This window comes from Amphiura filiformis, chromosome 3, assembly GCF_039555335.1.
Source record: "Amphiura filiformis chromosome 3, Afil_fr2py, whole genome shotgun sequence".
Lineage (NCBI taxonomy): Eukaryota > Metazoa > Echinodermata > Ophiuroidea > Amphilepidida > Amphiuridae > Amphiura > Amphiura filiformis.
The window spans coordinates 26,837,101-26,850,170 of record NC_092630.1 but is presented as its reverse complement, the minus strand read 5'-3'; the positions used below and the strand labels follow the sequence as shown (position 1 = coordinate 26,850,170).

The window sequence follows — 13,070 nt, the reverse complement described above, 5'->3', positions numbered from 1 at the left end:
CTAATACAATTACAACCTACCTCGATACATTTTATGGACCATGATAGATGTTGAGCGCAAAATGCGAAAAAATGCCTTTTGAGCTTCCCATATAAATGGCATCACAAACGCCTCACCATATCAACTACAGGGCCTATATTTACCCACTAAGCTGATCCTCTTTTTCTATACTCATCACACACATAAACAAACACTAAACACGCACCTCACATCATTGACAAACTTTGAAAGATTTTGAACGCAGAATGCCAAAATATAAATTTCGGAGATCTTGAAAAAAATTAAAAGAATTACGGGCCCTGGAAGAAACCTACCTCCAGTCCAAAATCAAAGGGTAAATATTACAAGAACATACCGGTATCCAAAAGCTGTCTCATTTTGAAAAACAGCAAGGCCGCAGGGGCGAAGGCCCGAGGCCGGCGACTCCCATACGACGACTAAACACTCCAAGTGAGTTAATTTTATATAGGCCCCGCAGGGCTAGAAAGATCGGTAGAACGCTAAAGCCCTAATGCATTCTCATGCCTCTAGAGCTTCAGTAAACCACAAGGTTTTTAATTTCATTTGTAATAAAGCCCTAATGCATTCTCATGCCTCTAGAGCTTATAAAGTAAAACATTTCATTTATATATTTTTATTTATGAAAGCAAAACACTAAAAGGGGCATTTTATTGACACAAACTCAATACTCTTTTTAAAACAAATGGTGGCTGTGAAAAGAGCCGTTTGGTTTTCAGTGGAGTTAATAACTCCAGCCGCGACCTCTGCCGCGACCTCGCCTAGCATTCCAGCCTTCACCATGATAAGCCGGGTACTGGTTCCCATAACCCCTAGCAGGCTGGGGTTGACGGTGTGAACTCCTACCCCGTGAAGGATGAGGCGGTTGTCGGTTCGCTGTTCTGCTCTTCTTTGAAGGTCTCTTTCAAGGTCTCTTTCGACCATATTTACGTATTCATAAATATGGTCGAAGGTATCTAATAATAAAGTCGATTTCACTGAAGGGTTGGACATATAATATTTAAAAGTTTTGCTTAGGGACTGAACATTACAGTTGAAAAACAAAGAGAGCAAGATACAAGAACTTGATGTTTAGAAACAACTACAACTCACAAGGGTATGCAGAGGGTGGACAACAAACAACAAATGTAGGCACAGAAGTAGGTAAAGTTCGATAGCAAAATAAGCCGTGTTTTCAATCTACTCATGTTCCATATTCCTTACATTTAATAACTTCCAATATTTCAGTCACAATTACAAGTATGTTTCCGTGGTTTTTCCAACCTTGTATTCTCAATAATACATTATGTAATACTTCAAAATTGATCCAAAAAACTATTACCAATAACTTTCGTTTTTCATTATCACTAGACCTATATGAAAACGTAATAAAGCAAGAACCTGCTTGTAAACTTTATTGTATAGGCGTACAGCCATACTTTAATTTTGTTTTGCAATATTTGTTCGCACGTTTAACGGGTTATCTAGCCACTGTGTAGATTGAAAGTTGCAGGGTATATAGTATGTATGCGAATGAAGAAGTAGATAGATTTTCTATAATAATATGTGTTCAGGAGAGGAGATATTTAACAAAAATTAAAACACCTAAGTCCGTCAAATGCACGACTAAGAAGCTTCCAAGAATAAGTGTAGTATCATAGGCCTATGCACCATTGGGAGCTATTGGGGAATTGCCGCACCTGATTAAGGTTGTTCATTTCGTAAATGGTCTATGATTTTGTGCGGTCAATAGCGGGAAATGGGTGTATTTTTTGTTTGCTTTTGTCTTGCTTTTTGGAAACGCTCATGCTCGCTATGTTGTGTTTTGCCTCGTTTATAATGTCTGTCGCAAGGTGGTATTTGAGGCATTGTGGAAGTGCTCTAAACATGTTTTAAAAATATAGACTAATTGAGTAGGGCAAAGAACACTGATCAATACGCCTTATGTTTTAAGCTAATCGGACATACTGTTTTTATAATTCACACATTTTAAATTTTTTTGTATTGTATTATTTTTATCAATTATCAATGAACCAATATGACTCGAAAGTGCTCATGAACATTTTTATTTAATAATAGAATACTGGTTTTAAACTTGGTCAAAGTGTTCCTAATGACTTCCAGATAATTAATTAGTTAGTTGCCCTACTTTGCATAGTTAATTAGCTAATTATGCAAATTAGCTAATTATTTATGCAAATATGCAAATTAGAGGGCGGCTAGACAATATAATACATAAGAACATATTAGAAACACTTTGAAGGCAAAAGTCTGCAAAATAAAAGTAGCATGAACTTTATGAGCATCAGCATATCACAATAGCTGGCAAATAGAAAATTGCATATTTAATGTCTTTAGGTGTTGAAAAGTTTTTCTATTTAAAAGCTGGCAGGGTAACATTTGCACTTAAACATGTTAAATTGAGAGCATTTCATTAGTTTCCGCTAAATGCCAATAATGCGCATATGCCCCCATAATCATGATAATGTCATATAGGCCTATATAGGCTCACATAGTGTTTTACATCTCAATGTCGCTCCGGTTATGCGCCAACGAAAATATTTGCACCTATAGGCCAAGATAAAAAAAAAACATTCCTTCTTCTTTATCGTTGAATGAGGAAAAAAACGAAGAAAAGAAGAAAAACAAAAACAAAAAAAACAAAAAAACAAAAAAACAATCTCACAGATGTGACGGCCATACTATGATTCAAATGTTTAAAAAATGACAGAATAAAATGTTCCGAAAGTCATAACAGAAGAAGATCAAAAGAAGGTTGATTAGTGCGGTGGTTATGCCAATATGGCTCGGCCCAATTGAAAAGAAGACCTGTTCTAAAAGTCATCACAAAAGAAGGTTGATGTTTCAAGTTTTTTTTCTTTTTTTTTACGTGTCAATATCGCTCCGGTTCGTTACCAAACATACTGGCACTATAGTGCTATCGGGAGCATATCCAGCTTTCTTAGTCGAGGGGAGGGGATTTCAGGTGTGGGGACCAAAAAATCCCGGTTGCATCATTTTGACCTGGGACATATAAATAGGCCTATACCGTGATTTTTAAAAGAGACTGTCATGACTGAAGGCTGTAGCCTACATGTTAAGTTCGAGCTTCCAAAAAAGGGCTTTATTGAGACATTAATTTTTAATGTGGTCCATGATCGGGATGAATTTTGGTAAAAACCGGGCTCTTTGCCCCTTTTCTTTTCCTTTGCCTTCTCGGTTATCTCTTTAATTTTTTGTCAAGGGGCATTTTCCTCTTTAAGTTTTTGTCAAGGAGACACTCTTTCCCCTTTCCCATCCCTCCCGCTGGCTGCGCTACTTTGTCTGCACTGTATGAAAACATTACTTCTTTAGTTTTCGTTAACTATTTAGAAGCCGACAGGGCAACTATTAAAGTAAGACTACTTAGAACATTTGCACTTGAATGAAAATATTTCTTCATATAGGTCTAGTCAAACAAATCAAACTCAAATGATTTATGTTCAAATTACATACCTTTAAAATCTTCTGAAAGTCACAAAGCCATTTACTAATTAATTTCTAGAATATACCTCAAATACCACCTTAAGATCTAAGCATGACGACATCATAAACTTTTTTTTATTGTCATTGCATGCTATTTAGCTCTTTTACTGCTAGCAACATTTGGCATTTATTGAACATTGACTTCAACGTACCACACCACCAGGTTCAACTAAGTTAGCAGATAAAGGTAAAACCAGTTATTGACTTTTCTCCTCAATAAGCAAACACTTATTGATTGGCTTGAGCAAATAGTCCGGGCGATTTGTATCGCACAGGGCTCAAAACTCATCAATGCTAATTGTATCTGAATATAGCTGAACGAGATTTGAAATTTGCGATAAAAAATGCTGTTATTTTAATCGATAACAAAGGAAATGTGTATGACATTTTTTCAATATTTAATTACCTACTGAATACGCTGAGAATATCTCATCAAACTGAAAAAAAAGTCGGGTCAGATGGGGTATGAAAAGTCGGGTATGAGAAGTAGGTCACAAATTGTACCGACCCACCATCTTGTAGACCTATTAAATATTTCTTTAATGTGCATGCATCGTGCGAAAGTTGAAAGGAAAAGGAGGTCGGAAACCAACCATCTTGTAGTCTTAATTCTTTTGGCCAATAGAGCTAAATAGTTACTAAACACCTTCAGAAGACATAGCATGTGTTGCAGTCAGATAGTTAATAAAAAATATTAATGTGCATGAAAAATCAGGAGAAAATTATTTCGGAAACCATCTTGTAGGCCTAGGCCTATATAATTTTTTTTTAATGTGCATGTATCATGCGAAAGTCGGAGAAAAACGAAGTCAGGAACCCGTCTTGTAGGCTTATTCTTTTGCACCAATAGAGCTAAATAGATAACTAAATACCTTCAGAAGCGTCTTCATCTAACAGCTACACATGCTATGTCTTCTGGTGGTATTTAGTTAACTATTTAGGTCTGCAAAAGAATAAGCCTGCAAGATGTTCCGACTTTGTTTTCTCATGACTTTCCCATACAGTGGCACGTTAATATTTTTCTTTAACCATGCATAGACAACTGCTATAATTATGGGCAATTCCGTATGAGAGATGGCAAAAACAGCAAAATTTAAATTTTATCAAACCTCTATGAAATTACATTTCCTGTGTGGACAAATTCATAAATTGTAAGGAACTGAAAACCGTTTTGGAATAACTTAAGTGGTTTTCCTGAAAATCCGATTTGAAATTTGAACATTTTTTTGGCTTGACTTAAGGACCCTTGGCTAAATTTTACAAAATTCAATAAATCCTTGAATCAAAAACTTATTCTTATGTATACTTTCTACTTTTACATGTTTTAACCCTGGAAATGGATCTTATTTGGTAAAGCACTTTGTACAAGTGGTTATGGTATTTGCAGGAGAGAATTGTCAAATCTGCCCATTTTTTGTTGTAATTCCGTTACCGAAATATGAAAGAAGTTTTCCTCATGAGCTTATTTCTTGCTGAATTATTCTGTAATTGTAAATTCTCTTCCTTCATCAGTCTACTTAAAGCCTAAAACACCAATTTCTAAAATAGTTCAATGTATTCCTATTAAAACATTGGTAACGGAATTACATTGGTAACGCAATTACATAATTACAACCTGATTTCTGGAGGCTACAGTTTGATCAAGTAAAGGATTTTATATGATGCTTTATCCCATAAACTGAGCCAGGACTACAGAGTTTGAAACCAGTGACCATAAAAACAAAGAATGACTGAATAATTATGCATGTATGTCGCCCATTCCCATTAATTACCATGAAATATTATATTGTTTTCCCATAAACAAAATTTGTTAGTAGGTATATCCTCCCAATAGTTTTCAGTTTACCATACAGGTGACTTCTATTTTGGTTGATATTAGCATTGAAGTGTTAAAACAACCATTTCTGATAATCAGATGTTCAAGAATTGGGATTTTTCAGGTAAACTTACAAGGATGTAACTCCATTTTTATTTTTGTAATTCCGTTACCGCTGCCATTATTTAGACTATAAGGTTGTGTATGGAGTACCCATGAACACATAACCCAAATCCTGCCAGGATATAATTGACACCATACTAAGGGACGCACCATTAGATTCTCAGGGTGGGGGTAGGAAGTTTTCAAAAAAAAAAAAACTTCACCCACTACATGAGCAAAAAAAAACTTTCCCCACCAACACTAAAAAAAAAAAAAAACCTTCCCCACCTAACTGTGTATAATGCATGAAATTTTAAAAAAAAACTTGCCGCCTTTGGCGGCGAAAAAAACCAACTGCGACCCTAACTTCCTACCCCCCCCCTGAGTATCAAATGGTGCGTCCCTAACAACGACTGACTTGCATATTGGCATCATACACCATTTTATTAAAAAGAACAATGTCATGTCGTTTTCCAAATAAGCAATTTTTAGGAGGTATATCCCCTAACAGTTTTTAATTTGACAAACAGGATTTGTATTATGGTTGATATTAAAGTTGGTAACATTTGAAGTGTTAACACATCCATTTCTGATGATCTGATGTTTAAAATGTTACAAAATTTCCATTTTTCCAGGTAAATTTCTGAAAATGTAATTCCGTTACCATTTTTGTAATTCAGTTACCGCTGCCTTTTAGGGGAAAAAGGTCGACCATGGAGTATCCAGAAAATGTAACCCAACAAAATCCTTCCAGGGTTTAGTTGACACCATACAAACAAAGATTGACTTGTATGGTCACCACTTACCACAATTACTTTGAAATTTTATGTTGTTTTCTAAATCAACAAATTTAGTAAATCAATTATGGATGGGCTGTATAGGGGTAAAAAACGGGTGATGTTTTAAATTCCTTAGGGCTCCAGCTTATTTGGTGCAGTAGGATCTCCTGAGCATTTTGACACCATTTTCATTGAAATTGGCCAAAAAATGAGTTGATGCAGCCCAAAAAACAATTTGGAGAGGGGGGTCTGTGGGGGGGGGGTCTGACAATTACCATTTCGCGTCGAATGTCTATGTAACTTTTTTATTCTATGTCCTATTTTACTGATTTTGGTGCTGTTTTCTATGTTTTTGAGGTCAAGGAATTCAATGAGAGTGGTTAATTACATTTTGGGGTACAATTTATATGTGAAATTTTGTATTTTCCATTATTGATATAGTTTTTATCCTATCTACAGAAGTTACATGACCAAATTTGAAATACAGGCGACTTGTATTATGGTTGATATTAAAGTTGGGAACTTGTAAAGTGTTAACAAAGCCATTTCGGACAATCTGATGTTTAAGAAATGTTATTTATTGTGGTATATTTCAGAGACGTAATTCCGTTACCATTTTTCGTAATTCCGTTACCACTGCCGTTTTTGGGAAAAGGTCTAGTACAGGAATATCCATAAAATATAGCTGAAACAATTCATGCCAGGTTATAGTTGACACCATAGGTAATAAGAATCAAGATCAACCTAAGGCCAATACCTGATAGATTTCATAGAAATTCTTTTGAAAGTCAAGGGAAAAATAAGACCCAAATTTGTGCCGTAATTCCGTTACCAGTACTCTTTGGGTCTTGGATCTTTCCACATGCAGGAAGTTTCCAAATTGTTATTTCTATATGATAGCAGAGGTATCATCTGACCTGATAAAAGTTTTCATAATCAGTTTGACCATAATACTAAGCCACATCATTTATAACTGGGGCCAAAATTGCTCTGAATTGTAATTCCGTTACCGCGGAATTGCCCACATATAGGCCTACATACCCAGTACAGTCTTCTAATTGACATTAAACTGTTTTACTGTGGAAAACATGAACGATGTTAGGCCTACTGCAGAATATGATGCACGGTCAAATTAACTACAATGCATCTAAGGGTCAATATTACTTAACTTATGATCCTATGTCAACTCCCAAGAACATGACCTGTGCATGCTTATTATTACAAACTACTGGAAAAATACTACAGCCAATAGACCAATCACAAAAGCAATGTATCTGGTACTTTGGGATAATGAGTACATCATTCTGCGCTTGTGAAATGTATCCATAAAAGCTGATAAGGTATATGCCTACGCCCGCCTCACTTCGAACAAGTACATATAACATTTCCCATAGTCCACCAGTCTAAAATATCCCCTAATAAATTTACAAAATAACGCAACAGTAAACCCACAGTTCCGCCTTCTTATTGTTACACAGTATTATTGTATACATCATAGTGTACCCCTACTTGAAGCCTAACCGCGAGATACCAACGTTACAATATAATAAAATAAACCCACTCCACACTCCCCAACCACTATCCTAGCTACGCCTATACAGGGTTCTAAAAAGAAACAAACATCTAAACACAACCACGCAACGTTTCACCCAATACCATACCATCACCCAAGAACCAAGAACCTTACACACGAACCGCGAATGCCGAAAACCGCGCAACCCGAGAACCGCTCTAGTTGTTTCATAGTTTTATTACTCATGAATTAAAAAAAATATTTAACAGCGCCGCGAATAACTTTGTTTCAATCTATACACATCTGCGCTTCAACTTTTTAACTGCTCTTGTTCTCCTGACCTTTATAACTTTAATACTAATCGCGTCAATATTTTTGAGACATACGTGTCCGTCTCGCATACTCTCGCTCACTTTACTGAGTCTATTCTTTAAACTACTCTGCTGTCCAACATCAACTTGAGTGCACCAGCAGTTTTCAGCTTTCGTGGCATTTTGAACTGATTATAAGATGCCGTTGAATTAGCGATGATGTAATCTTGTAGCGCCTTGAATGTTCCTGGTTTGACGAGGTAAACAAGAGGTGGTAAAATTGTCCCAGCATTTCGATAGCCTCTGTAGTAGTTGTTGCGTTCCTGTAGAGCCTCGTCAAACTGGAATGAAAAAGTTTTCTTTTCATTAATAAGTCATTAACTTGAAGTTAATATTTCAACAATTATGTGCAAATTCATTTTCTCACATTATTTTTTAATCACCGTCGCAATCATGGCTATTTGCCTCTGCCATTTGACGGGCCATTTGATTGCTTTCCAAGAGGGGAAGCTTTCATCCAGTTTACTCTTGGACATCGTCAGCCCCAATATCTGACACGTAGGAGCACTGTTATTGAGCTAATCTGAGCCAGACGGTGTGTCATTGTACATTGACGATGACGGTGTCAACATAGGCTACGACATGTACAACTATTTCCATACTCTGATTAATAAAAATCGACCAAGCAATCTTATCTATCAAACTATTTGAGGCACTGGACTGGAAGCATCCGACTTGGGAACGGCGATGCAGGACAGGAGCCGGGATATGGAGAGCTGTCGTGGTTCGGGAAAACCACCCGAAATAAGCAAGTAAGCAGTAAGCAAGTAAGCATATTTGAGGAGTAAACAATACTTTTTGATTCTTTATCATGTTAGCTTATTATCATCATCATCATCATCATCGTCGTCATCATCGTCGTCGTCGTCGTCATCGTCATCATCGTCATCATCATCGTCGTCGTCATTGTTGTTGTCGTCGTCGTCGTCATCATCATATTTATCGTCATCATCATCGTCATCATCATCAACAACAACAACAACAACAACATCATCATCATCACCGCCGGAACCACCACCACTACCACCACCCTACCTGTTGTTGGTGTTTTTCATCCAATTTGATGTTGTCATTTCCTTCTCCCTCCAATTCCACAAAAATGAGGTAAAATTGAGACCCCTCTTCGTATTCAACTCGGCCTATGGCTGAATAAAAAGCAATCAATAAATAAAAAAATCAACTTCAGATCTCACATCAGATCATTATACGGTAAGCTGGTTTTCGAGAAGGGAGAAGAAGGGGAGATTAGACCGGATACCAAACTTCATTTAAAATGCAAGGAACGCAAGTCTTCGAGTTATCTTCGTTTACATAAAGCCTGCACTTCAAAGGGAGAAAGAAACAAAGATCCCTCTTTCATCGACTATTCCAAAGCGTTCGACGATGTTGATCGGTCAAATTTATTTAAGGTTGTGCATGTAGAGGTAGATCTACCCCGAGAAGGGCGTTCAAATGGACAGATGGCATAAAATTAGGGATGGGAAATTATATGCCAGTTGACTATTATTATATTACAAGTTTACCAAATATCAATAATAATAATTTACTCAACCTTCACTCATTCCAGAAAGAAGTGTGTTTTCAGCAGATATCCAGTTCGCAGTCTTTGCTTCCTTCATACTGTTCACCATGTGCTGAACAGCTTCATCAACTGATAACTCCGTCACCTTCTCTGCTCGTAAGTTCAGTAGCTGTCCCGATCTATTTCATTAAAGAAACAAAGATCGGTCTTTATAAAATGTATACTATACATTGTATTATGAGTATTTCTGTTTAAAAAACAGTTGAATTGGGCCACAAATCAGCTCACATCCTTGGTAAAAAATACGTCCAACACAGACACTGAGGATACGTAATTTCCTGGACGCGGATGGGATCATATTCTCTGTTCCCTCTCTAATATTTCTTCTTCTTTGTATGCTAACGAAAGCCATATCCAGCATTCAAAATAAGCCATATCGCAGTGCAATTCGCATCCCGAAATTCACCTCTTGCGATACAACTTTAAAAGTGTGGTCAAAATAGCGAGGGGGGGGGCTAGGCTCCTGCTCTTTATTCTATTATCCTCAATAATTGTAACAATAAATGATGTCAAGCATAATCATGGTGTGATGGGATGACACGCATGTTTCGGAACAGAACAAGTCGAGGGTTGACAAACAGAAGGCCTTAACTCAAAAAGTGTCTTTTTGAGAAAAATGAGTAAAATAATATTTTGCATTGAAATGTGACCAAGTATTATTGTGCTATAGATGCAATAGGAAGTTGATTGAGTTAAGGCTTTATGATTTTAAGAATCTGTGGGTATTACAGATTATTTTGGTACCAAAATCTCAAAGTGGCCAAAAGTGAGTTAAGGCCTTCTGTTTGTCAACCCTCGAAGTGTCTAATCAAACGCACATAGCCAGAAAGGACGTACCTATACATGAACTTGATGACGGGCAGGTTGTAGTAAAAATCCACAACTTTGATGACATCACCAAACCGATACCTATAAAATCCACACAATGGACTAACGAACATCTCATAGGTCTCGCCTTTCTTTACCTCGTCCAGAAGCAATGTCTTTGGGTCAGCTTCATTGCTGAAAGTGTTGATATCAGTGATCAAAGAGAAAGGGGAAGAGAAAGGTTGAAGAAACTTATGGTTACTATCGAAGTATAAAAACACATAAAAGTTAACCAATATGGTAAAAGCATTAATGTAGCGAGTAAAAGCGAGTAAGACAGTGAAGAATAAACGCACTGCTAGAATATCACATTCAAAATGCTACAGATATTATGGGTCATGCTTTTTCTATTTATTTTATACTTACATGTTTTCTTCTGGTATGAACTCATAAATACACAGATTGGGTAGCAATGCATATTTGTCTTCATCACACCATAGATTAATACCGTAGTCTCCTTCAGTACTGCCATACATAGGCGAGATGATTGGTACACCTTGATTTAAAAAATAAAAATTCTCTTTTTCATATTGTAATATAATATCAATTTACAGTAATATATAACGGTTGTGGTACGTATTTTTTCTGGGGTGTTTTAAGGGCTCGGATAGAGACGTTTGCATAGTATTTTTGTGGGACCTGAGAACACATCAGATACCCCAAGAAAATTTTAGGATTTTTTTTGGGTGTATTATATTCAAATTATTTGATATCAGAATGTAATTTAGTGCGTCTGATATGTGCAAAGGTGGGTGACTTAAGCAATAGCCAAAGCAATAGCTGAATACGATTTTTGAATAGATCGCTCTGCTCTACAATGCAGATTGCACTCATCACCTGCTCTTTTCTAAGATACTAATCTTAAGTCGTGTTCACACGGTCGGACTTGAAGTCATTTATTACCGGTAATAAGTCTTTATTACCGGTTATAAGTCGCTTATTACCGGTAATAACTCACTATGTCCAACCGTGTGAACACGACTTTCCAGGTACGTGTGATCAGCATTTCGTTGACATCTATGGTTCAATGCATAGGAACGTTGAAGTGCAGGGCGATCTATTCAAAAATTGTATCCATCTATTGCTATGGTAGTTAATCCAATTATTACGTCACGTACAGTATGATTATCCGCGAATCGCAAGTGACTATGAAAATGTCATTCTTATGACTTTTGTATTGGTTTGGTATTTCAATTTCTTGAGTATTATTCTTGAATATTTTCTTACCTTGTGCGTATTTCTCTTCCAGTTTTTGAGTAAAGTCAGCCGTATTGATTCCAAAGATATACTTCAGATGAGGCCATACCCGTCGCATGATGCCGTTAAATCCTTTCTCAAATTCCCTTCTCAGTTCCTCGGCCCTGTCTGGTTCTGGTAATAGCGCCTTTTCACAAGCTTCTCTTACTTCTGTAGATATCATCAAATCTTTGTCAACGGTTCCAGTCTTAATATCATGAACAAATTGTTCCCAGTGATTTTCGACCTTTGACATGGCTTTGTGAATTTGAGAACAAAATGGGCCCATCCATCTTCCAATGTCGGCATCACGAAGACCAAACAGCAGAGTGAGGTAATGGGCTTCGTGTTCTGTGCTGATACTCATTGCTTCCCATGGAACACTTAAAACCTGCGTTATAATAAATTTCATATCGTCCGTGAACAGGTGCATTGGCCCGACAACATCACCGCCAGGAGTTTTAGTGGGTTTGGGATTCACGTACAACATAATATCTTTTTGTAACGGACTAGGAAAACCATATTTTCTTCCACTACCAGTCTGCCAATAAACTTGAACTGAGGTGGCTTGACTATAATACCGAGACTTAGGCATTGGTATGAGTTTTCCTTTACCAGTTGTTCCAGAAGTGATTCCAAATCGCATCAGCTTTTCGCAGATCAACACGTTCTTCTCGCCATCGGCCATTCGTTGTATATATTCCTCATAATGATCGTATGACGTGAGCGGATGATTATTTTGTAAATCTTCAAGGGATTTAATGTTGCTGAACTTATAACGTTTTCCGTACACGGTGTTGGCGTCTCTCTTCATTCTGCTTCTCAAAAATTCCTCTTGGGCTCGTCTAGGATCTTTAGCACGTGCATCGAATTTACGGAACACAGCTCCACTAAAGAGCCGTACCATTTGGTTCATGATATAAAACAGCAAGATACTGGGCAACGTATGATATTTGCTGGCTCGTACGGAAGAAATGTGGAAACATACCGCAGCTAAGAATAACGTTGTTATCAAAGATGTGACTGAAATGAAGAAATAAAGACAAAAAGAAAGGAAACATGGTCATAATACTGTACATGATACAGTCATGTCTACAGTAGAATTCATCTCGACCTTTGCAGGACTTAACCCCATTAAAAGCTATTAAACCAAGATAACACTCATTGAAACAGCTCAACTGATTAAATCGGATCTTCTCTGGTTGTGCACAAGTGACTGTTTTCATGTGCGATATCGCAATAAAACTGGTATTCATAGCTTCAGTTGGGTAACCGATTATAA

General features: G+C 37.0%; 1 protein-coding gene across 1 annotated transcript; it reads right to left on the bottom strand.

The window, feature by feature from the left end:
* Positions 1-8,118: 8,118 nt before the first annotated feature.
* LOC140148292 (uncharacterized) lies at positions 8,119-12,807 on the bottom strand. Its single transcript, XM_072170188.1, has 6 exons — positions 11,780-12,807; positions 10,919-11,048; positions 10,523-10,687; positions 9,656-9,804; positions 9,139-9,248; positions 8,119-8,384 (listed from the first exon to the last, which is right to left on the bottom strand). Exons 1-6 carry the CDS (start codon positions 12,702-12,704, stop codon positions 8,163-8,165), a joined length of 1,701 nt encoding a protein of 566 aa, XP_072026289.1. The 5' UTR covers positions 12,705-12,807; the 3' UTR covers positions 8,119-8,162.
* Between the last annotated feature and the right edge of the window lie 263 nt (positions 12,808-13,070).

What these genes read in the sequence shown, in the direction of transcription:
- LOC140148292 (XM_072170188.1), bottom strand. Translation starts at nt 12,704, where the DNA reads ATGAACCAAATGGTACGGCTCTTTAGTGGAGCTGTGTTCCGTAAATTC. An exon ending in GGAAGAGAAATACGCACAAG is followed by an intron (nt 11,049 to 11,779) that starts GTAAGAAAATAT and finishes TTTTAAATCAAG; the next exon opens with GTGTACCAATCATCTCGCCT. An exon ending in ATGAAAAACACCAACAACAG is followed by an intron (nt 8,385 to 9,138) that starts GTAGGGTGGTGG and finishes TTTTCATTCCAG; the next exon opens with TTTGACGAGGCTCTACAGGA.